This window comes from Vitis riparia, chromosome 7, assembly GCF_004353265.1.
Source record: "Vitis riparia cultivar Riparia Gloire de Montpellier isolate 1030 chromosome 7, EGFV_Vit.rip_1.0, whole genome shotgun sequence".
Classification (NCBI taxonomy): domain Eukaryota; kingdom Viridiplantae; phylum Streptophyta; class Magnoliopsida; order Vitales; family Vitaceae; genus Vitis; species Vitis riparia.
Window position 1 is genome coordinate 28,304,439 of NC_048437.1, and position 26,435 is coordinate 28,330,873.

Below are 26,435 nucleotides of genomic sequence, written 5' to 3' on the forward strand. Positions count from 1 at the left end.
AGGTGATGTTATGCATTATGCGTTGAATCGGTTTTAACTCGATTGCTTCTAACAAGGTTTAAGAAATGTGGTCGGTGAACAGGGGATCGTGAAAATAGGAAAGAAGGGTGGGTGTGGTGAGGCTGTGAGCAGGGTGGTGTAATTATTAATTAAAGTGGTGGTAATTCCTCAACCGCACTCCAGAGGGCCTTTCATTCTTTCTTCTCTTTCTGGCTTTCTGTCTTGCTTTTGGTTTTTAGATGGCTTTTTTCTTTGCATTCTAGATTTGTTCAAAAAAGGAACAACCATTGGCTCAGAAAGTAGTGCCTTCTTTTTATTCCATATAAACCTTGTTCTTTTCAAAGTTAAAAGGACAGGCTTTATTTTTTGACCATTTTTCTTGCCTGACAAAGAAATGAAGTTAGGCACCCTCTTTACGAGAAAAGGGTATATCATTTATTGTCCTCCTCAATTCCAAAAACCTTTCCAGTTCTAGTTTATTACATTTATAAACTAAGCGCTTTTTTTCCACCTCTTTGTAACTTTGGAAGCATTGAAAAATAGAGGCCAATTATACATCCAACACCGGCCGGCGCCGTCTTGTTTGGACCCAGACTCAACCCCATGTCTGAACTGCTCAGGCATGAGTCCATCCAGCTTCTGCCTTCAAATTTGTCCACTTTGAGGGGTCCATTTGCATTAATAATAATAATAATAACAATAATAATCACAAAACTGAGATACATGGGTGAGGGCCCTCCTGACTTTTACCTTTTTCAATTGAAGGTTTCATGCCCTAGGATCGAGTATGCTTTTCTCACTTGGTCACGGTTTAAAACAGTAGATCCATTCAAGAAGACTAATAGTCTGACTGACCTATCCAAGAAAACTATAATCTGATGTTTTGAATATTACCCCTCTCAGAAATTGACATCTTCTCCCATCTGATCCGCATTTATTAGTAATATAGAAGGTAATGAACAAGGCAGTGACAAGAATTTGGGAATTAAATGTATTGATCAAGGACAAGGATTTGGAAACCTTGCGTGGACCTTGTCAATTTCTGCCATTACTTTGGATGTGAGCTTGACATTGCATGTATTGAGAACCTCTTGGCGCTGCCATGATTTGGTGGCTCCAAAAACAGCACTGGCAACTAGAGGGTGTCTTAGAACAAAGGCTGCCAAAAAGAATAATGAGAGTAAGAAAGAAACAATTGACAGATGATAAAATACAGGAGGGCAAAGCAAATTAAATGATAACCATACCAACTGATAAACAGCTCATGGACAACTACGTCATCAACACAGGAATCTTTCACACTAAAAGATATGATATGTTTAGTTATTTACTTATTTATGTGTATATTCTATTAGGCAAGTACTCGCATGGAACCCACATTAATGCTGCAAATGGATAATGGATGAATGGTCTCAACCTTGGGATACAGAAATTCATAACTTCATAAATTCACTTGGAATATATTCTTTTGAAGGAATGCTTCTGCCACGATGTCAGGATTTTGGTGACTGCAGCATGGGTTCATTTGTTGATCGCGACAGATACTCAACATTTGAGGAATGATCAAACAAGTAGGCCTCCTGGTCCTCCTTTTTGACATGATAGCGATAAAGCCAAGTTTTCAGAGATTAATGTGTTCAAGTCAAAAAACCATCCTAACACAAAATCTCTATTTTCCTCATCAAAGTGGCTATTAATGAGGCCATGTTATATTTCCAACACGTGTTTCTTGAACAGCAATTATTTAATACTGGTAAGCACCCATATGACTTGTGACAACAACACCCTTATTAATGAAGACAATAGTTTCCACTCCCTTATTAGGTTCTGGAAAGCCCATGAAGAAACACAATTTACAGTAAGAAAATAGATACTCTGACAAGCACAGTAACTTGTATTTACTTTCACATATAGAAACCGACTAAAATCAGCTCAACAAATTTGTACTAAAATATAGTTCAAAGGGAATTTCCAGATGGCTTATTGCAAATGCTACACACACACACACACAAACACACAGAGGTAGCATACCAATTGCAAGAGACACTGGATGAAGACTATACTCTTCTGCAATATGAAGATATTCCTGCAATATAAATATAAACCCAAAAAAAAGGGTAGGTTTAGCATATATCAGTATACAAAGGGCAGAATATAGACTTGGGTGGTACTAGATAGAACTGAAAGATTAAGTAATGAAAATGCTGAAGTTATAAGTACTGGAAGTATCTTCTGAGATTTAAATACTAATGTTAGATAGTTTACAGTTATTTCAGTTATTTACTTTTTCCTTTTTTTTCCTTTTTGTATTATGAGTCTCACTAGCATGTATATATATACCCAAGTCCAATGTGTATTATTAATAGTTTTTAATAACAAAAATTAGGAATTCTCTCTTTTCTCTCTTTTCACATGGTATCAGAGTCTAGGGAGAAAAAAAAAACCCTAATTATTTCTGTTTATCCGTGAATCAATTCTGGGAAACCTTTCAGTGACCGTGTTTCATTCCGATCACCTTCCCCATCTCCTAAAGCTTTCCAGTCAACCGTATCGCCGTCAAAAAACCCTCACCGCCGGCGACTTTCTCAGCGACTCTTCCGGCGAAGTCCTTTTCCGACACCGACCATACCATCAAGTGCGTAAGGAGAAGATCTTCAAGTTTTGTCAAAGCACCGGAGGGAGAATCTCAGTCACGCACCGGCCACGCGTGTTTTCTTCTCCGGTGCCCTGAACCTCACACGTCGGCGCGTGAGGGCGCGTAGAGAACTTTCCAGCAACGCGCTTCCACCTCCAGCCTCGCCTAACGCCGTCTAGCCACTCTCCATCTGTACTTGTGCCATCCAAGCCTTGCAAGTGCATTTTTTGGGGTTTTTGTCTTCACCGACCCTCTAAATAGCCTTTCCGACGACCTCTGGTGACTTCCTCTCCACCCCGAGTCCTGCACGTGTCTTAGGAAGTGTTCTTCTACCCTTCCAGTAGTGCCACATTTGTTTTTCTTTACTATTTGATTTCTCACAGCCACGGATCCTCGGTTTTTCTTCTTTCAGCCGCAATCTGAAACCGTATTAGGGCTCTCTTGGATCCAAACATATTTCGTTCTCCAGATAAGTAGATATAGCTACTAAAAGTTCCATTTTTTCTTCTGTTATATCTGGATCTCCTATAATTACTTTGGAGAAATTGGTTGACAGTGAAAATTATTTGTCTTAGTTTGCCTTTGTGGAGCTTTGGTTTATGGGTCAAGGTTATGAGGATCACCTTGTTACGCAGGAGGCGGATATCCCTGAGGTTGACAAAGTACAATGGAGGAAGATAGATGCACAATTATGTAGTGTGTTATGACAATCAATTGATCCTAAGATTTTGCTTCATCTTCGGGCCTACAAAACATGCTTTAAATTTTGGAATCAGACGAAAGGGTTATACACGAACGATATCCAACGTCTTTATAAGGTGGCTTCTTCTATTGTCAATGTCAGACAACAAGACATGGATTTATCTACTTATATTGGCCAAATTGCTTCTCTTAAGGAGGAATTCTTGACTGTAATGCCTCTTACTACTGATGTTGGGATCAACGAACACAAATTGACAAGTTCTTCATAGTTCTTACGCTTATTGGCCTCCGTCCAGATCTTGGGACTGTCCGCGATCAGATTCTTGGCAATTCCTCCGTTCCATCCTTGGATGATGTGTTTGTTCGTCTCCTCCGTATCTCCTCCACTCAGACTTTGCCATCTAATAACACTTCAGATTCTTCTGTGTTAGTTTCTCAAACTAACTCTCGAGGAGGACACAGTGGTAACCGAGGTAGAAGCCAACGTCCTCATTGCACCTATTGCAATAAGCTTGGCCACACTCGTGATTGGTGTTATCAGTTACATGGGCGGCCTCCCTGCACTGCCCACGTGGCCCAGTCATCTGATCCTCAACCGCCTCAGCCTCCGAGCTCCTCCACATCTCAGGGTATTTCCCTCATTGACAGTGAGTATGATGACTATCTCCGCTATCAAGGCACCAAGTCAGCTTCTGTTACTTCTGTTGCCCAGACTGGTAATGCTTCTGCTTGTCTTACCCACATCTTCTCTTGGACCTTGGATTCTATATTATGGCGCTTCTGATCACATATCTGGTAATAAGGATCTTTTCTCTTCTATTACTACTAACTCTACCTTACCCACTGTTACCTTAGCTAATGGTTCTCAAACTGTGGCTAAAGGCATTGGTTTGACACATCCTCTCCCTTCTCTACCTCTCACTTCTGTCCTTTATACTCCTGAGTGTTCATTTAATCTTATCTCCATCAGCAAAATCACTCGTACTCTTAACTGCTCTATTACTTTTTCTGATAAATTTGTGGCCTTGCAGGACCGACGTACGGGGAAGACCATTGGCATAAGATGTGAGTCCCAAGGCCTCTATCACCTCACCTCGGCTTCAACTCCTACAATTTGCATTTCCACTGATGCTCTCCTCCTCATCCACAGTCGCCTGGGCCACCCTAGTCTATCCAAGTTCCAGAAAATGGTCCCTCGTTTTTCATATTTGTCGTCGTTTGCGTGTGAGTCCTATCAGCTTGGGAAACATACTCGTGTCTCGTTCCCAAAGCGTTTGAATAATCGAGCAAAGTCTCTTTTTGAACTTGTCCACACTGATGTTTGGGGTCCTTGTCGGACCGTGTCTACTTTAGGATTTCGGTATTTTGTCATTTTCATTGATGACTATTATCGATGCACTTGGTTATTTTTAATGAAAAATCGAGCTGAGTTATTCTCTATTTTTCAGAAATTTTATACTGAAATCCAAACCCTGTTCAATATTTCTATTCGTGTGTTACTCAATGACAATGCTAGGGAATATTTTTCTACACCATTTACTTCATTTATGTCCCAACATGGGATCCTTCATCAGTCTTCTTGTGCTCATACTCCTCAACAAAATGGGATAGCTAAACGTAAGAATCGACATCTTGTTGAACCAGCTCGTACTCTCCTTCTCCATAGTAATGTTCCTTTTCGTTTTTGGAGGGACGTCGTTCTTACAGCATATTATTTGATTAATCATATGCCCTCATCTGTATTACACAATCAGATTCCTCATTTCCTTCTTTTCCCTGACCAACCACTTTATTTCCTTCCTCCTCGTATTTTTTGTTGTACTTACTTTGTTCATATTCTCACTCCTGGACAGGACAAACTTTCTGCCAAAGCCACAGAATGCATCTTCTTGGGATACTCTAGACTTCAAAAGGGCTATCGTTATTATTCCTCTGAGACTCATCGCTACTTTCTCTCCGCTGATGTCACCTTCTTTGAGGACTCACCATTCTTCTCCACCTCTGAGTCTCTTCTTGTTTTTGAAGTCTTACCCCTTCCCATTATCTCCCCACCTGATGCAGTGCCTTTTCGCCCACTTCAGGTTTATTATCGCTGTCATCGTGTCGTTGTTCCTCCTTCTTTGGCCGAGGTACCTGTTGACTCACTTCCTATCCTTTCGGCCTATCCTGCCCCGGCTCTGCCTCCTTCTGCTGACTTACCCATTGCTATTCGGAAAGGTAATCGATCTACTCGTAATTCTCATCCCATTTACAATTTTTTGAGTTACCATCGATTATCTTCACCCTATTCTGCATTTGTTTTTGTTATATCTTCTGTTTCTCTTCCTAAGAGCACCCTCGAGGCTCTTTCCCATCCAAGCTAGCGACAGGCAATGGTAGATGAAATGGCTGCTTTACACTCCAATGGCACTTGGGATCTTGTTGTTTTACTCTTTGATAAATCTACAGTTGGTTGTCGTTGGGTCTACACAGTTAAGGTTGGCCCTGATGGTCAGGTTAATCGCCTTAAGGCGCGCTTAGTTGCTAAAGGCTATACTCAGGTTTATGGTTCTGATTATGGTGACACTTTCTCTCCTGTTGCCAAGATAGCTTCTGTTCGTCTATTGCTCTCCATGGCTGCTATGCGTTCTTAGCCTCTTTATCAGTTAGATATTAAAAATGCTTTCCTTCATGGGGATCTTGCTGAGGAAGTTTATATGGAGCAACCACCTGGTTTTGTTGCTCAGGGGGAGTCTGGTTTAGTGTGCAGGTTACGTTATTCTCTATATGGCTTGAAACAATCTCCTCGAGCATGGTTTAGCCGTTTTAGTTCTGTTGTTCGGGAGTTTGGCATGTTTCGCAGTACAATAGACCATTCCGTTTTCTATCATCATAACTCTACGGGGCAGTGTATTTATTTGGTAGTTTATGTGAACGACATCGTCATTACAGGCAGTGATCAGAATGGTATTCAGAAACTAAAGCAACACATTTTCACCCACTTTCAAACTAAAGACTTGGGGAAACTCAAGTATTTCTTAGGGATTGAGATAACCCAATCCAGTTCCGGTGTGGTTCTTTCCCAAAGGAAGTATGCTTTAGACATCTTGGAAGAAACCGGTATGTTAGACTGTAAACCGGTAGACATTCCTATGGATCCAAATGTCAAACTTATACCAAGACAGGGGGAGCCTTTAGGAGATCCTAGGAGATATCGGCGACTTGTAGGTAAATTGAACTACCTCACCATTACTCGTCCAGACATTTCTTTTCCTGTAAGTGTTGTTAGTCAATTCCTACAGTCACCATGTGATAGCCATTGGGATGTTGTAATCCGCATTCTTCGATATATCAAAAGCACATCATGCCAAGGTGTGTTGTACGAGAACAGAGGTCATACCCAGGTTGTTGGTTACACAGATGCAGATTGAGTTGGTTCACCCACAGATAGACGATCTACTTCCGGGTATTGTTTTTATTGGAGGTAACCTAATATCCTGGAAGAGTAAGAAACAAGATGTAGTGGTCAGATCTAGTGCTGAAGCCGAGTATCAAGCTATGGCTCTGGCAACATGTGAACTCATATGGTTGAAACATCTTCTTCGGGAGTTGAGATTTGAAAATGATGAACAGATGAAGCTCATCTGTGACAACCAAGTCGCTTTGCATATTGCATCCAATCTAGTCTTCCATGAAATGACCAAACACATTGAAGTTGACTGTCACTTCATTAGAGAGAAGATCGCATCAGGATGCGTGGCGACTAGTTTTGTCAATTCAAATGATCAACTAGCAGATATTTTTACTAAATCTCTCAGAGGTCCTAGAATTAAATACATTTGTAACAAGCTTGGTGCATATAACATATATGCTCCAGCTTGAGGGGGAGTGTTAGATAGTGTACAGTTATTTCAGTTATTTACTTTTCATTTTTTTCCCTTATTGTATTGTGGGTCCCACTAGCATGTATATATATATACCCAAGTCCAATGTGTATTATTAATAGTTTTTAATAACAAAAATTAGGGATTCTCCCTTTTCTCTCTTTTCACAACTAAATTTAATTAAAATGTTTGGTAAAATAAAAAATAAAGTTTGAAAATGATTTATTCCACAAATTTGCCTTAAGAGTTATAATATGTCTTGTTACTGCATCATAAACTTGTAATAACATAATAAAAAAACTATTTAAATAGAATTTCATTTTAACATAATATAAGTTGAACCATACAAGGTCCTGTTTAAGAATTATAATTATTCTTATATTTTTTTTTTTTTGAAAACCAAGAGCCTTTATTAATAAGAATTCTTGTTCCAATTTTGATAAAATGCTCTTAATTCTGCATTTACATATAAAATTAAAAAGAAAAAAAAGAATTGTCATACAAATATTTAGAATGAAAAAGATTATTTATCAACTAAGACTAATACCAGGATTCCATATTTAAACAAATTTTAAAGGACAAAATGCAATGCAAAAATTGTGAAATCTTATAAATCACTTGTCATGTTTTGTAACCACACCCATCAAACATGAAACAAGCTGTCATACACACACACATATATATAACATATCGACTGTATCATTTGTTCAAATTACATGTAAATTCTCCTACACATTCTGATTACAACTCAACATTGAAGAGAAAAAAAAATTCCAAAAGATTTATTATTTTCCGAATATTTGTAATCTCTAGCAAGTCTATTCTGGAATCAATATCAAAATCCAAGAAGTCAGAAGAATCTGCTTACCTTTGCAGCTGCTTTCAAGATGGCATTGGACAGGCTGTACCTGGATTCCCCTTCTTGATACTTCCCTAGGAAAAGGAAATGAAGCAAGTAACTACGTTAGACAAATTCATTAGTTGTCTAAAGAGCTTTCCTAAAACAAAACGAAGATTAACCTTTAAAAAGATTCATCCTAGCATGTTCTGGACCACCATCAGGTGAGAAGCACTTCCCAGAAAGTATTCCCACCATTGCTAGAGGGCCGTAGGATAATAACCTGATCCTAGAAAAGAAATAATAAATAGAAAAATAGTAAAAAGTAAGTTCAGTGATGCAGGTGAGAAAATCACCATGACTGAAGTGAAAAAAAAGGCCAAATCTAATGATGAAGAATTCCAATTGATCAGATAAATATCAGTAGAACATTCTGAAGACACTATACATTCCCAGCAATATCATTCTTTATGCTTAAAAAAAAAAAGTAACAATGTCTGACAATTACTCATTTGCAAGTTTTCCAGCATTCCTTGATGACAGTAAATAATTAGAAAAAAATTTAAAAAAAAAAAAATAGCTAAGAAAAATAATTGATTGTGTATAAAATAGTCTATAAAAACCAGTTTAAGATTAATCAATTTTGTAATGGAAAAGAAAGTTAATAGTATGAGAATCTATAGATGCTTCCTATTTTGGTGCTTATTGGTGGCCATACTGATGAGGATGAATCTTCAAGATATATATCAAGAAAGGGAATTTGTATTAGTTGTAATTAAAGTAGGCTTATTATTACTTGGAATTAAATTATGACTAATATTTGTTGGAGTCTAATTAGGATTAGCTAGTTGAGTTATAATATAATTAGAATTTGAGTCATGATAGGTTATTAGAGTCCTAGTAGAATAGGTTATTAGAGTCCTAGTAGACTTTGGATTTCTTAGAGAAGCCTATAAATAGGCTAATCAATGTAAATCAAAGGAATGAATTTTGATGAATAATATTATACTTTCTTTCATTGCAAGGTTGCAACCCTCAATGGTGAGACTCCATTGATTTTCTTCTAGGTGAGACTCCTAGAAGGCCTTAGTGAGACTCTAAGGTTTTCCATCTTTTCTTCATTGTTTCTTCTTTCTCTCTATTTCTTATCTTATAATTTTCTCTACCATAAAGTTTATTCCTTGTTCCTCTCCTTACACCCTAAAAATAAAACCCTATCCCACCTACCCTTGAGTGTAGGCAACCATCCTAGGGTTGTCCTACATCAATTTTGGTATCAGAGCCAAAAATTCTTGGCATGAAGGCATATGTAATTGAGGAGTGGAGCAACATATGCAAACATGGTTGAAGGCTACAACTTTTTTATGCAACCATTGGTGAACATACCAAGGCTAAATGAAGAGGAGGATTGGCGACGTACTAGCATCTTCCAAACTCGTGTTGCTTGTCAAGGGAGACTATGTACTTTGATTATTGATGGAGGTAGTTGTTCCAATCTAGCTTCAGAGGAGCTTGTTGAGAAGCTTAATCTAAAGACAGAAGATCATCCAAATCCCTATCAAATAGCATGGGTAAATGACGCATCTATTTTGGTGAGTTCTCGTTGTCTAGTGACGTTTAATTTCAGTAATAATTTTGAGTTATCAGCATGGTGTGATGTTTTGCCGATGAAAGTTGCCCATATTATGCTTGGAAGACCATGGCTTTTTGATGAAAGGGTCCAACACGATGGCTATGAAAACACTTACACACTTGTGCACAATGGGCGAAAGAAGATCCTTCGTCCAATGAAGGAAATTCCACCACATAAGCAACCAGAGGAAAAAGTAGCACCCTTGAAACTAGAAGAGCCATCAAATATTCTTATTAAAAAGCAAGTCGAAGTTACTAGAAAGGAGGAAGAAATCATCAATGATGAATCTAGAAAGCAAGAGGTGATGAAATTAATCTTAGATCAACCAATAGAAGAGCTCAAAGAAGTTGAAGAAGTTTCAGAAGAATCGATGTTTGACTTCCCAAGGCCAAACATTATCGTGAGTGGTGGCAAACATGAAGAATCTGCTGAAATTTCTTTTGAATATAGGGAATTCAAGAATCTTATTCTTCCACAAAACAATTTACAAGAAGAGTGTGGGAAACAACTTCCCACAAGTTTGTTGAAGACACATAAGTATTTCGAGAATTATCAACTTGTTGTACAACATCAAAAAAATTTTCGAAGTCCAATATTTGTCTTGCATGAAATTGAACAAGTTCAAGAGATCGTGAGATCTTGTCTTACCATGGGAAAGAGACGACGAAGAAAGAAAGGGTGGAAGGCATTGCTCGGAATTTCAATTGATCGTGGAAAATCACTAAAACTCGAGGTCGAGTTTTTTTCAAGTCAGGGGGAATTGATGAGGATGAATCTTCAAGATATATATCAAGAAAGGGAATTTGTATTAGTTGTAATTAAAGTAGGCTTATTATTACTTGGAATTAAATTATGACTAATATTTGTTGGAGTCTAATTAGGATTAGCTAGTTGAGTTATAATATAATTAGAATTTGAGTCATGATAGGTTATTAGAGTCCTAGTAGAATAGGTTATTAGAGTCCTAGTAGACTTTGGATTTCTTAGAGAAGCCTATAAATAGGCTAATCAATGTAAATCAAAGGAATGAATTTTGATGAATAATATTATACTTTCTTTCATTGCAAGGTTGCAACCCTCAATGGTGAGACTCCATTGATTTTCTTCTAGGTGAGACTCCTAGAAGGCCTTAGTGAGACTCTAAGGTTTTCCATCTTTTCTTCATTGTTTCTTCTTTCTCTCTATTTCTTATCTTATAATTTTCTCTACCATAAAGTTTATTCCTTGTTCCTCTCCTTACACCCTAAAAATAAAACCCTATCCCACCTACCCTTGAGTGTAGGCAACCATCCTAGGGTTGTCCTACATCACATACACTTCACTCAAAGAATCTTCTCTTAGATAGAGGCATAAAAGAAATTGTATCAATTCTTTTGTCCCAGCAGCTACAAGATAAAGCCTGATCAAATCTATGTATTTCATTAATGTCATAGTTATATTATAGGTCAGCAAAATCCTGACATTCCTGACTTCCTTCTCTACAGCAATGGCATAGTTCATAAAATACCCCGCCAGGCAAGGGCTCCTCTTGGAAGTAATTTCATTATCATGGAAGGGTTGTATACATAGTGTGTACTTTGGTGAGCCCTTTTTTGGCGCTTTTCAATACTAATTTTATTTACTTATAAAAAAATAAAAATAAAAATCTCTAGATGCTATAAATTCTTTATGTTACTTAACTCTTCTTTTTGTTTATTTATTTATTCCAGAAAGTGGCATGTGTAAATTGAACAATTTTTTCTTAGCAGTCCACAAGTTAAACTTTACCTTAACAAGCACATGGAATACCTCTCATGATCACAGCACTCAGCCATTCCTGAATCAAAATTCCGGCAAAGCAAGTTATATGAGTTCTACATTAGCCTCAGAACGAACAAAGCAGAGAGAAGAAGAAGAAGAAGAAGAAGAAGAAGAAGAAGAAAACGCAGCAGCAGCCTCACTGTTCTAAAGCATAATTAACACCTGCACAGATATTATCTTAGGATGGCCAGGAATGTGTTCAGCAATCTGCAGGAATTTCATGACACCATATGGTGTTTCATTACTGAGTCCAATGCACCTGATCTACAAACAAGATTTTATGTTTTAGAAAGAAAGATGCCATGCTAATGAAATAGTGGTAATGCAGAATCAATGATATTGTTTACTTACCTTGCCAGCATCAACAGCTCTGCCTAGAGCATCAAGTTGTTCCTCTATAAATACTGAAGAGAACTGCCGAGTTGGATCATACTCTGTTTCTCCGAACATTGGAACATACCTACAAGAACAAACAGAGAAAATACTTCAAGAGAAAAATAATTGAGGACGAATATAAATATGAAAGTTCATTATGCAACAAAAGAATTTTTATCCATGATTTCGTAAAAAATTTTGCTCATCTAAATATTCATCTTAATTTCAATAAAATTTCCCAAAGCAAAAGATAGTGATAACATACAAACCGATCAGGCCAATGAATTTGATAGAGATCAATGTAATTAGTTCGCAGTCGCTTTAAACTGCATCAATTCAATAAACAATCCATTAGAGCATAATAGAAATCATTCAAATGCAAAATGAGGGTCCACACATCTCATCTTACAGAATTTCCTTAAGTGAAATACATAGAGAGCATTTTATATGCAAAATATACATAAAATTTAATGATTTTTCCCACAATAAGAAATTTTGTATTTTTATTTACTAGTATGGTGATGATAACATCTAACATAACAATGTACATTATAGATAATGAACAAATAAGACCATTGAAACTAGATAATAACAAGGATATCTAAAGATACTTGACCATAATATAATAAAAAGTAACGAGAGAGCAACTTCACAATATACATGCCAGTAAACCAACTTATTATCAATGGCCATAGTAATATTCCAGGCATCCAGGCCCTAATCCACATCATCTGCCCAGATGATCCAGAAACCTGTGTCAAGACCATCCAAAACAATCTCACTAATCTTTTTTGGGAAATAAGTGAATTACAGAAGTGTAAAAGAAACTAATGGACTGATGAACATAAGGCCTCAGTTTAGACATCAGAATCCCATCCATGCCATTAGTACCAACCAACTTTACTGAAAAATAAACTGAATATCATGATAAATCAGGCTGGCAAGGATTGCCGGAGAGATAAAAGAGGAGTATTCCATGTCATGTATTGCAAACCCTCAGAACCACAACGAAGGTATGCAAATAGTGAAAAGGCAGTAAAACTTAAGTTTTCATAAATCTATTATGATCTCTGCATTGAAAATTTTGACACAGTTTTCCACACACATGCCTCAAAATCATTCTCCTAAAAGACTCTGTGTTGGTTCCACAAAACAAAACTTCAGAACCAGACTCCTTCAACTTAAACCCACAAGTGCCAGCAAATTCTATAACATCTTACACTTAAGTTGAAGCTAATCAGAGCCAAAGCTGACCAATAGAAAATAGGAAAACGGCCCCTTCACACAGGCTCTCCTCAAAAGTATTATCTGTAACGCACATTTTGATCCAAGCTACATGGGCATCTGGGGTTTCACATATGAGCTCCCATGTAGAAAGTTCCAATTCCAGCCTCAAACCATATTCATCCACAAGCTCAATTTCTAACTCAGTTACCCACAATTCTCCGGTCAATTATATTCCAAGTATTCAATCAAATAGTAAAACCTTGAAAAGCTGAAAGCTCATATCTCAAAGGATCTGGGAATAAATAATAAAGTGAGAAAGTGAAAATAAATAAACCTTTGTCGCCAAGATAATGCGATCACGGGGATCTTAGTCTCCCTAATCCACCGGCCACTGTGCTCCTCACTCTTCCCTTGAGTCTCAGCACGCTGAGGCACCGGATACCTAGGTTCAAAAATTAAACAAAAATGGTATCAAATTAAATTCAAAAACCCTAACAGGAACAGCAATAAAGGGAATGACACATACATTTCAGCGGAGTCGAAAAAGCTGGTTCCAGAATGGAAGGCCTGGCTGAGAAGGCCGAAGGACTGGGACAGTGAGTTCTGCTCACCGAATGTCATGGTTCCTGAGAAACAAAAAAACAAAAACAAAGAAAAAGGGTTTTTGAAGCTCAAATTCAAGCCATTTTCAGTACCATAAAGACTGAAACAAGAGAGGGATGATTGAGAAAACCTAGGCAGAGCCTTGAGACCGTTAAATCAGGAGCAAGATTGAAGACAGGAACGCCCATTCTTCAACCCCAAATTGGAAACCCTAGAAAAATATTGGCGGCAAACAAGTAACACTATTACTACTTGTGCAGTTGTGCTGCTAAGCTTTCATGGCGAGTTTGCGAGGGAGAGTTGTTTGGGAACTAAAAATGAAACGTGTTGGGATAACGGATACTGACATGAGAGAAAAAAGATTGGAGATGCAGGGGATCGAACCCTGTACCTCTCGCATGCAAAGCGAGCGCTCTACCATTTGAGCTACATCCCCGTGCTGACATTCAATCATTTATTATCAAAATAAAATAATAATTTTAAAAATAAATTTCTAAAATACTTTACTCTTTATATAAATTAAAATTTAAAATAAAATAAAATAAAGAAAGAGGAAAGAAAATGCCCTTCTTTTTTTTCTTTTTCTTTTTTGTGCTTTTACCTTGAATCATTAAGTATGGTTTGTGCTGCTTGACCCTGCCCTCCTATTTATTTTTATCTAATAATATAGTTGTTGCCTCAACTAGACAAGGTTTATTGTTCCACAAACACAAATTAAACCCCAATTTTGGACCATGATAAAAAAATATTAAGGTCATAACTATTTTCGAAAACAATTCTAAAAATTAGTTTTATTAAACCGTTCTCTAATTTTTGTAAAACAAAAATTTATTTGGAAATCTAAAATGTTTTTAACTTTAAAAAAAAAAATTTAAATATGCTTTAAAAATAATTTTTATATCTAGTGTATTATTTTTAATCATTTTACATATTTGTATAATTATTTTTTAAAAAAACCTTTAAAAAACAATATAAAACAACTAAAAGATGTTATCTAAAAATACTATATTTCCTGTTCTTAAAAATAGAAAACAAAAAACAATTTTTAATTATAAAACGTGTTTTCTGTATTTTTTATTCTGAAAAACAGAAAACTGTTATCAAAAACAATTTCCAAACAAACCCTCAACTTTTAAGAAAATATGGATTATTCAATTCTATGAAAACATTAAGGGAAATATCAATATCAATAGAAATTTAAGTAAAAATAAACAAAAATTAATTAAAAAATATATATGTATGAAACTTCAATAAAGGATAAAACATAAATAAATAAATATATTAAATTAATTTTTTAAGAAATTAAAATAAACATGATATCATAATATTGCATAATAAAATAATGCACATTAATATCAATATCACCAAATGAATTTATATCACCATTTTGATTTTTTTTTTCTACAATATTTGAAAGAGAATATTATAGGTAAAATATCAATACCCCTAAAATTACAAAAATTAGGATGAGAAATATCAAAAATGGAAACTTTCATCTGAAAACTGAAGGGTAGGTCCCAGGACAACATGGATCATGGAGATAGCTATAAGAGAGAGGTTTCCTGTTGAAAGGAATGGCTGTCAATTTTGAAAACCAAAAAACAGAGTAGTGATGAATGAAGCCCAACTCTACCTCCTCACAGCTGCTTTCTCCAATTTCATCTTCCAGTTCAGGGAAACATCCGCAGTTACTGCTGCATCATATTGAAAGAAAGATTCTCATATTAGCATTACCTTTACTAGGGAGAGAGGCTTCTGGGTATAGGGACAAAGCCAATGTGATTATCCCTGCATATAGACTAATAATAGCACATATTGAGACAGATTAGTATTTGACAGAGGTAGCTGCAGCCTGCATACCATATAGAAGGTGAATTAGAGAACAATTCTCATTAGAGAATCAGAAATACAAAGTCAATGAAGAACTCCTTTGACTGCTAATAATCAGAATCATTTCAAAGGAGGGTTGCAGCATATAGCAGGTGAATCCAAGTAGATGTCCTGTTGGAGAATCAAAAATACAAATACACTACAGAAGGCTAACCAATCAAAGCAATTGGAAAACATTGAGATCTTCCATCCTTCTTGTATTACAAAACTATTCAACAAAACACCTACTGTGACAACTGATAATTGTGCTTGGAAAAAACAAATTGGAAGGTTGATTTGGGGGTACTTCTTTTTCCCTCACAATTAGCAGCTACAATTGTTTTTCCTTGTATCAGAAGCAAACCATCAAGCCAGATAAAATTGGGTCTCGGGAAAGACATGATTGGCCTAATAATACAATGTGATTTATTACATGTTTTTCATCTGTCTCTTCCCAGTGTGCTGGGCTTTTGAAAACCCCTTCCTTTCCCCTGAACAAATGAGTTGTATAGAGAAAGAATATGATCCCCAAGGATGAGGATAATCATTTAGATACAACAGAATTGAGGAAAAAAAGACAAGCAGTGATATTGTATAATGAAAAAACATGATTAGCAAGGATCTAATGGAGGAATGGATGAAACAGGCTGAACAGTGAAGAAGATTGATGTAACTGGCCACAAGTAGTTGACTGAGGCTTATTGGGTATTGAATTAAGTTGTTCTGAGGCCTTCCATCTGTTTCTTAACTAACAGTTCCAAATCTGGTCAACAGAGGCTTCCAAATTTGTGGCCTGTTGAGGCTATTCCCTTTAGGGTTGTGTCATTTAAGAATGAGACTAGCCTTCTATACAAAGATCCTCTACTATATGGCATAAGAGAATAGCTTTCAAATTACAGACTTGCTATATCTAGACTGAGGGGATATTGAACTTAAAGCAAACCCATCCTATAAAGCACCCCGAGTGTTTTAAACAGGCTAACTATTTGGTCCTGTAGGTCATGGGATATTTTAACATCATTTTCATCTAAAAGCTTTTTGAATCACTAGAGTGAAAGTTATAATTGAATGAGACCTGGCTAATGACTAGAAGAGAATGATTTCAGGAACAGGTAGAGGCATGTATGAACAGCAACTAAGGTAATAACTCACCACAGCCAGCAACTGCACAAACAACAGATCCAGAACTACATTCAAATCATGGACAATCATTTTTATCCAACATAGTCTTGGTAGAGAAAAAAAAAAGTGACAAATAAGTTTATCAAGATTAACTCAGACTTTGAATGGCTAAAGACAATCTACAAAAAATGTAACCAATTTCTCATAATTTTCAAGGGTTAGCACAATTTACAAACAGAAATACTCTTTCATAATTTCATCAACCAAAGACAATTTAAGAATATAAATAATGGTCACCATGATAAATGAAGGTGCAACAAGAAAGTTAAAGCTTTCATGAGAAGATCAGACATGGAAAAGCACCCAAAAATGTACCTTATTTTCCCTTGTTTCCCTTCTTTTGACATCACTGTTGAGCACTATGATCATAATTCACACAGAACATCTTACAAAAACAACAGCTAATCCCTGGCCATCTTGTTCATTCAAGATGCACAAGACATGAACTGGAAAAGGAAACATATATCCACTGGCACTTGTTCACAATTTACATAGGAAATTGTGGACCACAGGGCAAAACATAGGCACCGAGTCTTTCCACAACGATTAAGGCAAACAGATAGACTAGGCAAATAAAGAACCCAAACTATACTCTTTGGCTACTTATGTGATTACCCCAGATTCCAACTATACGATAAAATATGTCATAGAAATAACATTCTGATGCTCTTCATCAGGATATCAACCAATCTTTGAGGCTGACTAGGCTTTCCAAGAAATAATAAGATGAAATCTAAAATCACATTTGTAAGCAAGTTCATGGATTTATGCCTACTATGCTAACAATTTCTAATCTACATTTCTGTTTCCAAAAAAAAGGAGAGAGAGAGAGAGAACAAATAAAAAATTTATCAACTTCAACAATCTGCTACCAATTTTATACCATAGATAACAACAGAAGTCACAAAGTCTAGAATTGAAAATTTTATGATAAAAATCAAGACCATCACACAGAGAAGATGGTCAATGAACTACATACAGAAAAAACCCTACAGCTCTTCGGTAGCAGATCTATTGCCTTTCCCTTTCTCCTCCTCAGGCAGAAAGTCTTCATCAATATTTGGCAAAACACCACCATCTGCGATTGTGACATTCTCCAAGAGCCTGCATAATTCTATGTCATTCCTCATGGCATGCACAATATGCCGGGGGAGAATGCGAGCCTTCTGATTATCTTTTGCTACATTTCCTGCAAGTTCAAGAACCTGTAAACAAACAACCATATGCATCAGATCCATAAAACAAAGGAAAACAGCAATGTTTGTTTGAGACTAGAGGAAAAGGAATCAATCATGGGAAAAATAGTTGCAGGCACAATTAAGTGAAACCTCAAACCTGAGATCTATAAGTGCTTAATTTCCTCTCATATCTTCAGAAACCAAACAAAAAAAATTTCTCTTTTTTAAAAAAGAAAAAATTAACAGTACACAAACCTCAGCAGAAAGATATTCGAGTACTGCGGACAGGTAGACAGGAGCAGTCCTGCTGACACGTTCAGCATAATTTCCATCCTTTATTGAGTGGCTGATGCGGCTGACAGGAAACTGGAGTCCAGCTCTCCGAGAACAGGTGACGGATGCTGAGGCTCTGGATCTTCCTTTACCTGCCTTGGTTGAACTTGAAGAACTCATCGAAACCCTAGACTATGAATATCAGAGCAGTGTTTGGCAGAGCTGGCTTTTAGTGAGGATGGTATATAATGCAATGAGGTTGATTTTGATAAATTTGAGGAAGGGTGACACGAGTCTCCAGCGTGGAATTGACGCATAAAATATTGGAAAATATGTGGACCTCCCATTCTAGGATCCACACATAAACAAACTTGCAACATTATGCTCCACACTACAGCAATTCAAATTAAATAACTTAAAGGAAAGGAAATAACTTCATGAATAATGAACATAATTAAATGTTGAGTACAAAAGTTTATAATTTAATTTTATATTAGATTTTACATCAATAAAGATAAGATCAGATTCATTACCGAATCAATCCAATTATAACTATGTAATTGGAAGGTAATTTATAAATAGCAACAGAAAGACAAAAAAAAATATGAAAATGAATAGGGATATATAGCAGAAAGTACAAAAATCAAAGTATGGCAACCCCCTTTCAAATAAGAACTGTAAGGTGGGTAGTTAACAATAATTCCCAAGGAGATATCTTCTTCACCACATAGTTTAAACTTATGATATTTACAAAATATTGTAATATATTGGTACTTGGAAAATCTTGAATGAAAACTTTGACAACCAAACCAAATAATCAAAATGAAGAACTAAATTTACAACAATCAAAGCCTATTTTGGTCATATGAACAAGTTCAAATTCAAACAAGGAACATGCCCACAGATATACAAACCAGAAAGCTGGCCAGAATGAAGTATTTTCTGTAAATAAATAAGAAAGTAAGATATTTGAATTACCTTCACATCAAAAAAGCAATTTTTATTTTATTTTATTTTTTGATAAGTAAGTGAAGGTATTGTATTAATAAGAGGCGTTAAAATAGCAGCCCAAGATGTACAGATGAAAGAAACTCACCCCCTTACAGCTGAAACCAAAAAAAAATGACCACCCAAGATGTACAAAAAAGACCTCCCTCAATAGGAACCCACCCAAAACTAATGCAATATTAGAGATATATTTCCCAGCATGACTTCATTTTGATGATATTACATTCACACAGCAAAGATTATATCATTCTGACTTCCTGATCAAATTCACACACATAGTGTCGTTGCAAAAGGGCAATCTAATCCAAATACTCAAGTAAATGACAAAATTTCAAATTCCTGCACTCTAATCCAGTTTGCAATGCAGGTGATTTAACCAAAGAATTTCATAGACTTCCACTTACTCAAGGAATCACAGTTCCTTATCTCAACCCAAAACTATGAGGAAGCACACAACACCCATGAGAGAGGTTCCACATAATAGGTCGTAACATTGAGAAAGGATCCTTTCCTCTTCTAAATCTGTCCTATGTGTTGTGTATTTCATCTCAGGCCTTTCAGGTGAAATCCAACAAATGAAAGTGGACTTCTTTAGATGTAGGAGTAATTCATATCAAATAAAAGGATGACGGAAGATCCATCTACTAAAAATCAGTTCCAACTAGTTCATAGTTCTCCATTGGCACCATTTTAATGTAATTTCTTATTTCCTTTTCAGAGCGAGGAACAATTGCATTAACTCATACCTTAATCCTTTCAAAACAAAACCTTCCTAAAAATCATACCAAGTTCGGAAGCAACAACTCAATTATACAATTTATTCAAACCTAACCCCAAGCTTAGCCCATGAACCATATTCTTATAGTCCATTCCCAACCACTCCCCTCTCCCAATACACACTCTTTTAAATCACATAAAAGGATAACAGAAGATCCATTCAATAAAAGATCAGTTCCAACTAGTTGATAGGTCTCCATTGACAACATTTTAATGTGAACTTCCATTTACTTTGAGAGCAAGGAACAATTGCACCAACTCATATCTCCATCCTTTGAAGATAAATCCTTACTACAAATCATACCAAGTTAGGAAGAAACAACTCAGTTATACAATTTATTCAAGCCTTACCCCAGGCTTAGCCCATAAACTATACTCAGTCCAACCTAAACCCCTCCCTTCTTGCAAAACACACACACAAATACATGCAGATTCCACTCTCAACATAATTAGGGAGATTGTAATTTAGAGGATTTCTACAAGAATTTTTAGGATTAGGTTAATTATTCTATTTAGTTTCCATTTATGATGGCCAACAAAATCTCAACCCTTAACTACTGAATATTAGGTATTTTGCCCAGGAGAAAAGCTACATCCAATCCGAACCAATGATTGAGCGATATGCCCTTTCATAGTGGGACATTTCTTATCCAAGGAAGATGTTGAAGAATCAGTGCAATCATTTTTTGGTTTATTTTTCTATACAATTGACTTCTTTTATTTTCTGATCTACTTCTTTAGGGGCTAATTTAGTAGTTGATTTACTTTCTGTAATTAATAGCTGATTTAGTTGAGTAATTTTAGGCCTAGAATAGAGTAGTTTCTTGTTCTTTTTCCCATTGTAAACATTATAAATAGGTTGTGAAAGGATCCAGTTAATACACAACTATTATTCAGAAATCATTATTATTTTCATGGTATTAGAGCCTTGTGCTCAATAGCATTTTTTTTCCTTTCCATCTATTGGCTCCAATTGTCGATGTTAGTCCCTCCAGCCTTAGGGAAAGTTGGCCATAGAATTCAAAATTAAGATCTAGGAAATCTTTTACATTTTCTTGGCATTGTGGTTGCAAGATCAAAAAGGGAATTTATGTGACTCAAAAGGAAGTATATCCTCAATTGGTTAAATGAAATCAAGATGTTGGATGAAACCAATGGATACACTTAAAAATTAAAATCATCAATTAGTGTCATTACTAAAGAAATACTGGTTGACAAAGGGAGATACCAAAGACTCATTTGGAAGTTAATTTATCTTCCTTTTTTTTCTTTTTTCTTTTTGATAAGAAAACCACATATTAAACAGCAACAACAAAAAAAGGGGGCACAACTTATGTATATAGGAGTATACAAGAGGCACCAAAAGAAAATGGAACACAACATTAACACCTAGACAAAAACAACAGAATTTGAACTTATCATCCAGAGTTTAAGTTTTCTACAAAATCCAACAATGAACAATTCTCCATCTCCAAAATTGGGAAGTTAATTTATCTTATCCCATACAAAACCAGATATAACTTGTGCGGTTAGCATGGTAAGTCAATTCATTCACTCTTCCTTAGGATGTCATACAAATGCTGTCTTGAGAATTTTGAGGTACTTGAAGTCAACAGTAGGAAAAGGCTCCATGCTCCCAAAGAATAATCATCTTAAGCTTATATGGATACAAGCAAGTTCTATTACTAAAAAGAGATCTACTTCAGGGTATTTTATGTTTGTGTGAGACAACCTGATTTTTTGGAGAAGCAAAAAAGTAACAATTAGTTGTTTGATCTAGTGTTGAGGCTAAGTTCTGAGCTACTTAGAATTTGTTAGCTCATGTGGTTAAAAGGCCTATTGGGGGAACTACATGTGAATCTTGAAGATCCCATGAGACTATATTGTGACAACATGGCCGCTATAAGCATTGATCACAACTCAATCCGGTGTGACAGGATTGAGCATGTTGAGATTGATTGACATTTCATTAAAGAAAAGATTGATAGCAAACTAACTTGCACTCCTTTTGTCTCATCTAAACTGCAACTAGATAATATCTTTACCAAGGGAGTTAAGAATCCTACATTCAACTCCATGATTGGCAAGCTGTTTTTGGACCAGCTTAAGGGGAAATATTGAAATCGAATGGTTGATCCCTGATTTTAAGCAATTTGTTTGATTGTTAATTTTGTGTAAACTTAAAGCAGTTGACTATGTAAATAAGGGAAGATCGTAATTTAGAGGGTTTTTCGGAGGATTTCTAAGAGTAGATTAGTTCCATTTATTATACATATTATATATACAAATCCTAAATGAAGAATGCATTCATTATTCATCAAGGGTATGTTTGAAAAGGAAAACATATATCCATTGAACATGTTTGCAACTTGCACAATATAGAAGTTTTGCACAGATGTCAACAGCAGGCAGATAGACAAGGCAAATAAGGTCCCACACTTTACATATTGGCTGCTTTTGAAATATCACCATAAGTACAATTATTATGATAAAATAAATTATAGATATAGATACAAGTCTTCCCTTAGATTATCAGACAACTCTCTGAACTGACCTGGATTTCCATGAAATAGAAATCATACTTGCGCACAAACTCATGAATTTTGATACTTCTCAATACTACAATGAGTATATATCAGATAAAAAAAGAGATGAGAAGCCAAACAGGAACTTGCCTGATAATACCAAAGCAGCAAACTTGACGTTCTTTTGTCCAGTTTGCCAAAACCTAATCAATATGATCAATGACTGACAATGAGAAGATCAAGTATTGGACATAGAACAAAAACAATAAAGCACAGTGCAATTCATATGGATCCATCTAATAGAGCATCTAGTCCTCCAATAACCCATTAATTTCCCATGTTAAAAAGGGAAAAATTGAACCATGGAAAATAATTTGATAACAGCTATAAGTTGATTCCACAAAGATTCTCATAACCATGTCCAATATACTTATTATTGCACAAAATAAGATAAGCAAGAACCTATGAAATTCATCAACTTGTTACCTAAATAATATCACACCAAAGTCATTATTCCAAAGCAAAAAATTCTACCTACAATAAGAAGCAGGACAATAATGAAGAAGATGGCCAGCGATTTTATTATTCCCACCCAAGACAATAAATTCCAAAGCAAAAGATATTTTTGTAATAATAACAAGGCCCGAACAGAGAGAACACCACCAGTGTTATTTAAATGTCTCAGAAGCTTTAAAGATACAACCCTAAAGCTCTTGTGATGAACATCCAATCTTGCCTTCCCTATTCTCACCCTCCTTTGGCAACAGGTTTGATGAATGTTTTGGCTCAAAACCATCATTTGATATTGTGACACCTGCCAAGAGCACTGCTCCTAACATCAAGCTCAATGTGCCCTAAGACAATGCAACGTTTCTGATTGACACTTGCTATGTTGCCCATAAGTTCAGAACCTAGAAGCACCAACACACATCAAATATATGATATATAATAAAACAAAAACTAGAATATTAAGTTACTGAAAAAACGCAAAGAAAGGAAAGAAAGGCCTACTAAAACTGGTTACTTTAGGGCCAACAGAGTGCCACCTTAAACCACAAACTTTAGTTTCTCTTCATTTTTTTCACTCAGTGGACAACTGTACACAACATAACTAGATAAAAGAATAATCGACAGTGTACCAACCTGAACAGCCACCAATGAAGAACCAAGAAAAGATAGATAGGAGCAGTGCTGGTAATTCATTTGGAATACTAACTGGCATTCAGGAATCATGCTATGCAGCCAACAAGAAATTGAAGTCCTTGGCTTGCCCCTCCCGCTATGCTTGAGTTTGAAGATCCCATGAAATGCTAGATTGTGGAAATAGAGCCATTGTTTTGGTCATGTTCAGATCTTAGAGGAGAGGGTATATAGAGGATAAGTGGGTTGAATTTGATTGGTTTCAGAAGTAGAATTTGAAAAATGCATTACCTTCCTAGCCTAGACTTTGCACTAAAGTGGCTTGGACCATCATGCTTCCTCCTAAACCCTTCCAATGCAATAGCTATCAAAGTAGCTATTCGACCGATAAATATAAACTAAATTTAGAGTAAAAGAATTCATAATTTGATATGTATTTAATTTCATGTTAACAAAAATGATGATGATGTGGGATTTGTTACCAAATAAATTCAATTATAAGTACATTAAGTTTTTACACAACAATAAATTTAATACTTAAAAGAATACTTGAATAAAGATATATAGCAGAAAGTACAAAACCCAGCTAATTTTAATACTTAAAAGAATACTTGAATAAAGATACATAGCAGAAAGTACAAAATCCAGCTATGACAATTCAAATATTTTACAATAAGAGGAGTCTATGTTGGTTTGGCACTTATAGCTTCTCAAGAAGAAGCTTGTTTCTTTTAGCTTTTCACCTACGTACCGCCATCCTATTTCTGTCTTATGCATTTGCTATTCCATCCCTTGTGTGTTTTAGATGAAACTCATTTGAAAGGAATAGGATTCATCTAAATGCAGGGGTGATGCATGTAAAGAAATGGTAAAAGAAAATTCATTCCCTAAAACATCAACTCAAGGCTGATAGGCCTCCAACGTACTCAAAAAAGGAGGCTAGTAGGTCCCTGTTAGCAACATTTTAATCTATTTCACATTAAATCACACTCTCATTCTTAGAAATTAAATCCTCAAAACAATCACCTTAAATTGGGAATCAATAATTCAACATGAATTCCTATGAGAATTTTTTTTTTCTTTTTTATTATTTATTTAAGCTAGCCCCATGCTTAGCATAAACCATTCTTTTATAATCCAGTCCCTGCCCATAAGCAACCAGAATTGCTCAAACACTCGAACAACATAACCCCCCACCCTAAAAACGTAAACCACCTAAGATACACAACATGGATACCACTGTATTGCACAAAGGGAAGGAAGTGAATTGCGGACAAATGCAAGACAAATCTTAAACAGGCACTTCTAACATGATATAACCAAAACCCCAAAAAGGAAAGGATAAAAAAAAATTCAAATACCAACAATGAATGGAAAATCTAAGCAAAATCATGAACTACCAGTTCAATTCACAGACAAAGATTCATTGCACATATCAACATAGAATACGCTTCTAGAACAACAGAAAATTTACAACTCACTTCTTACTGACTCCAGATGTAAAAGAAGTGAATTCAAAAGGAAAACATATATTGGCTAAACAAGATCACATTCATATAAATAATTGTCCATCATAATGTTGGCCATCCCACAAGAAGCCAGAATATTGCAAAAAACATCCAAAGCAAACAGAACAACAACAAAGATCCTAAAATATAAAATATGGCTACTATTTAAATTACCCAATAACTCCACCTATGTGATGTAACAAATAATAGAAATACTTTTGACATGCCTAACTAGGTGATGATTTGGGTTCAATGCAATAACAATGTGAAAGGTAAAAATATTTCAAATACACATAAGGAGAGAAGCCAAACATATCAAATAGAAACAGTGCTAAGATGCCAGAAAGGAATTTTATGGCAAAATCAAGGCTGCAAATTTCCTAAAAGGGGAAAAAAGTTGATACGCGCCCTAGGATTTCTGATAGTGCACACAAAATCCCTTCCTATTACCTACCTCCCTATCAACATTATCCATAACTATGACAGTGACAAGCCTCAAATATTGGAAAACAGAACAGCCATGGTAAATCACCATTCCAAAGTCACCAAAATGCAAATTTCTGCAGATCACGTGTAAGGTTTACAATGTACTGGAAGATTATAATCCAGGTTATTGAAATCATGAAAATTCAGTATATTAGCCATTTTCAATTGTCTTTATTTTTTTTTTCCATGAAATAAAATACCATAATCAACTAATAATATTGGTATTACAAATCCCAACAAAAGCCACAAAGTTCTTAAGCAAAACATTTTATGTATATCAGGAACCAAAGCATCAAATGGAGAAGATGTCTAAAGAGGTATTATATTTTTCTATATCTCATATTTATTTTCAAAACTAAGGTTCCAAGGATCGAGAAGATGACAAACCAATAACACAATAGATCTCATCCTTAATCATATTAAAACTCCAAAAACTAAACTTCCAAACAATGAAAACCCTGAAACTCCTACAAAGCAGATCCAATCTCTCCTTTCCCTTCCCCAGTGTTATTCAGCAAGAGGTTTTGATGAATGTTAGGCAAAACACTCCCATCTGCAATTATTACCGTCCCCAATAGTTTTCTCAACTCCTCGTCATTCCTAGAAGCAAGCTGGATGTGCCTCAGAACAATTCTATTTTCTTATTGCCCCTTGCAACATTCCCAGAAAGTTCGAGAACCTGTGAACACATAACCCTAAGTATCAAATCCACAATTTATCAAAACAACCAACAACAATGTTTTATCATTGAGGAAAGTAGTTGCATTGAACAAAATTGAGTGAAACTCCATTCCATGAATTAGTAATTTCTCC

General features: G+C 35.7%; 2 protein-coding genes and 1 non-coding gene across 13 annotated transcripts; all 3 read right to left on the reverse strand.

The window, feature by feature from the left end:
- Positions 1 to 640: 640 nt before the first annotated feature.
- LOC117919074 (protein tas-like) lies at positions 641 to 14,028 on the reverse strand. 11 transcript variants are annotated; one of them, XR_004652010.1, is made up of 11 exons: positions 13,807 to 14,028; positions 13,600 to 13,699; positions 13,408 to 13,515; positions 12,116 to 12,172; positions 11,823 to 11,931; positions 11,634 to 11,735; positions 11,439 to 11,487; positions 8,221 to 8,327; positions 8,069 to 8,133; positions 2,032 to 2,086; positions 641 to 1,159 (listed from the first exon to the last, which is right to left on the reverse strand). XR_004652010.1 is itself a non-coding variant. In XM_034836121.1 (8 exons), exons 1-7 carry the CDS (start codon positions 13,862 to 13,864, stop codon positions 11,440 to 11,442), a joined length of 582 nt encoding a protein of 193 aa, XP_034692012.1. In that variant the 5' UTR covers positions 13,865 to 14,028; the 3' UTR covers positions 641 to 1,159; position 11,439. The 11 variants fall into 11 exon arrangements, 4 of the variants coding, with proteins under 4 accessions (XP_034692012.1, XP_034692009.1, XP_034692013.1 ...); XR_004652013.1 differs by having other exon boundaries at positions 11,612 to 11,735; positions 13,807 to 14,027; XR_004652015.1 differs by lacking the exon at positions 12,116 to 12,172.
- Positions 14,029 to 14,039: 11 nt separating this feature from the next.
- Positions 14,040 to 14,112, reverse strand: TRNAA-UGC. Its single transcript has one exon. It is a non-coding gene; the product is annotated as a tRNA-Ala (tRNA).
- Positions 14,113 to 17,558: 3,446 nt separating this feature from the next.
- LOC117917778 (histone H2AX-like) lies at positions 17,559 to 22,764 on the reverse strand. Its single transcript, XM_034834168.1, has 2 exons — positions 18,161 to 22,764; positions 17,559 to 17,932 (listed from the first exon to the last, which is right to left on the reverse strand). Exons 1-2 carry the CDS (start codon positions 18,356 to 18,358, stop codon positions 17,717 to 17,719), a joined length of 414 nt encoding a protein of 137 aa, XP_034690059.1. The 5' UTR covers positions 18,359 to 22,764; the 3' UTR covers positions 17,559 to 17,716.
- Positions 22,765 to 26,435: the final 3,671 nt, after the last annotated feature.

Bases quoted from the DNA above. Each gene is read 5' to 3' on its own strand.
- LOC117919074 (XM_034836121.1), bottom strand. From the start codon at position 13,864: ATGGGCGTTCCTGTCTTCAATCTTGCTCCTGATTTAACGGTCTCAAGG. The intron at 11,736-11,822 runs GTAAGTAAACAA...TCTTGTTTGTAG, and splicing joins GAGCTGTTGATGCTGGCAAG to ATCAGGTGCATTGGACTCAG. The intron at 11,488-11,633 runs GTGTTAATTATG...ATTTTGATTCAG, and splicing joins CTAAGATAATATCTGTGCAG to GAATGGCTGAGTGCTGTGAT.
- LOC117917778 (XM_034834168.1), bottom strand. From the start codon at position 18,358: ATGAGTTCTTCAAGTTCAACCAAGGCAGGTAAAGGAAGATCCAGAGCC. The intron at 17,933-18,160 runs GTTTGTGTACTG...GTTTGTTTACAG, and splicing joins TCGAATATCTTTCTGCTGAG to GTTCTTGAACTTGCAGGAAA.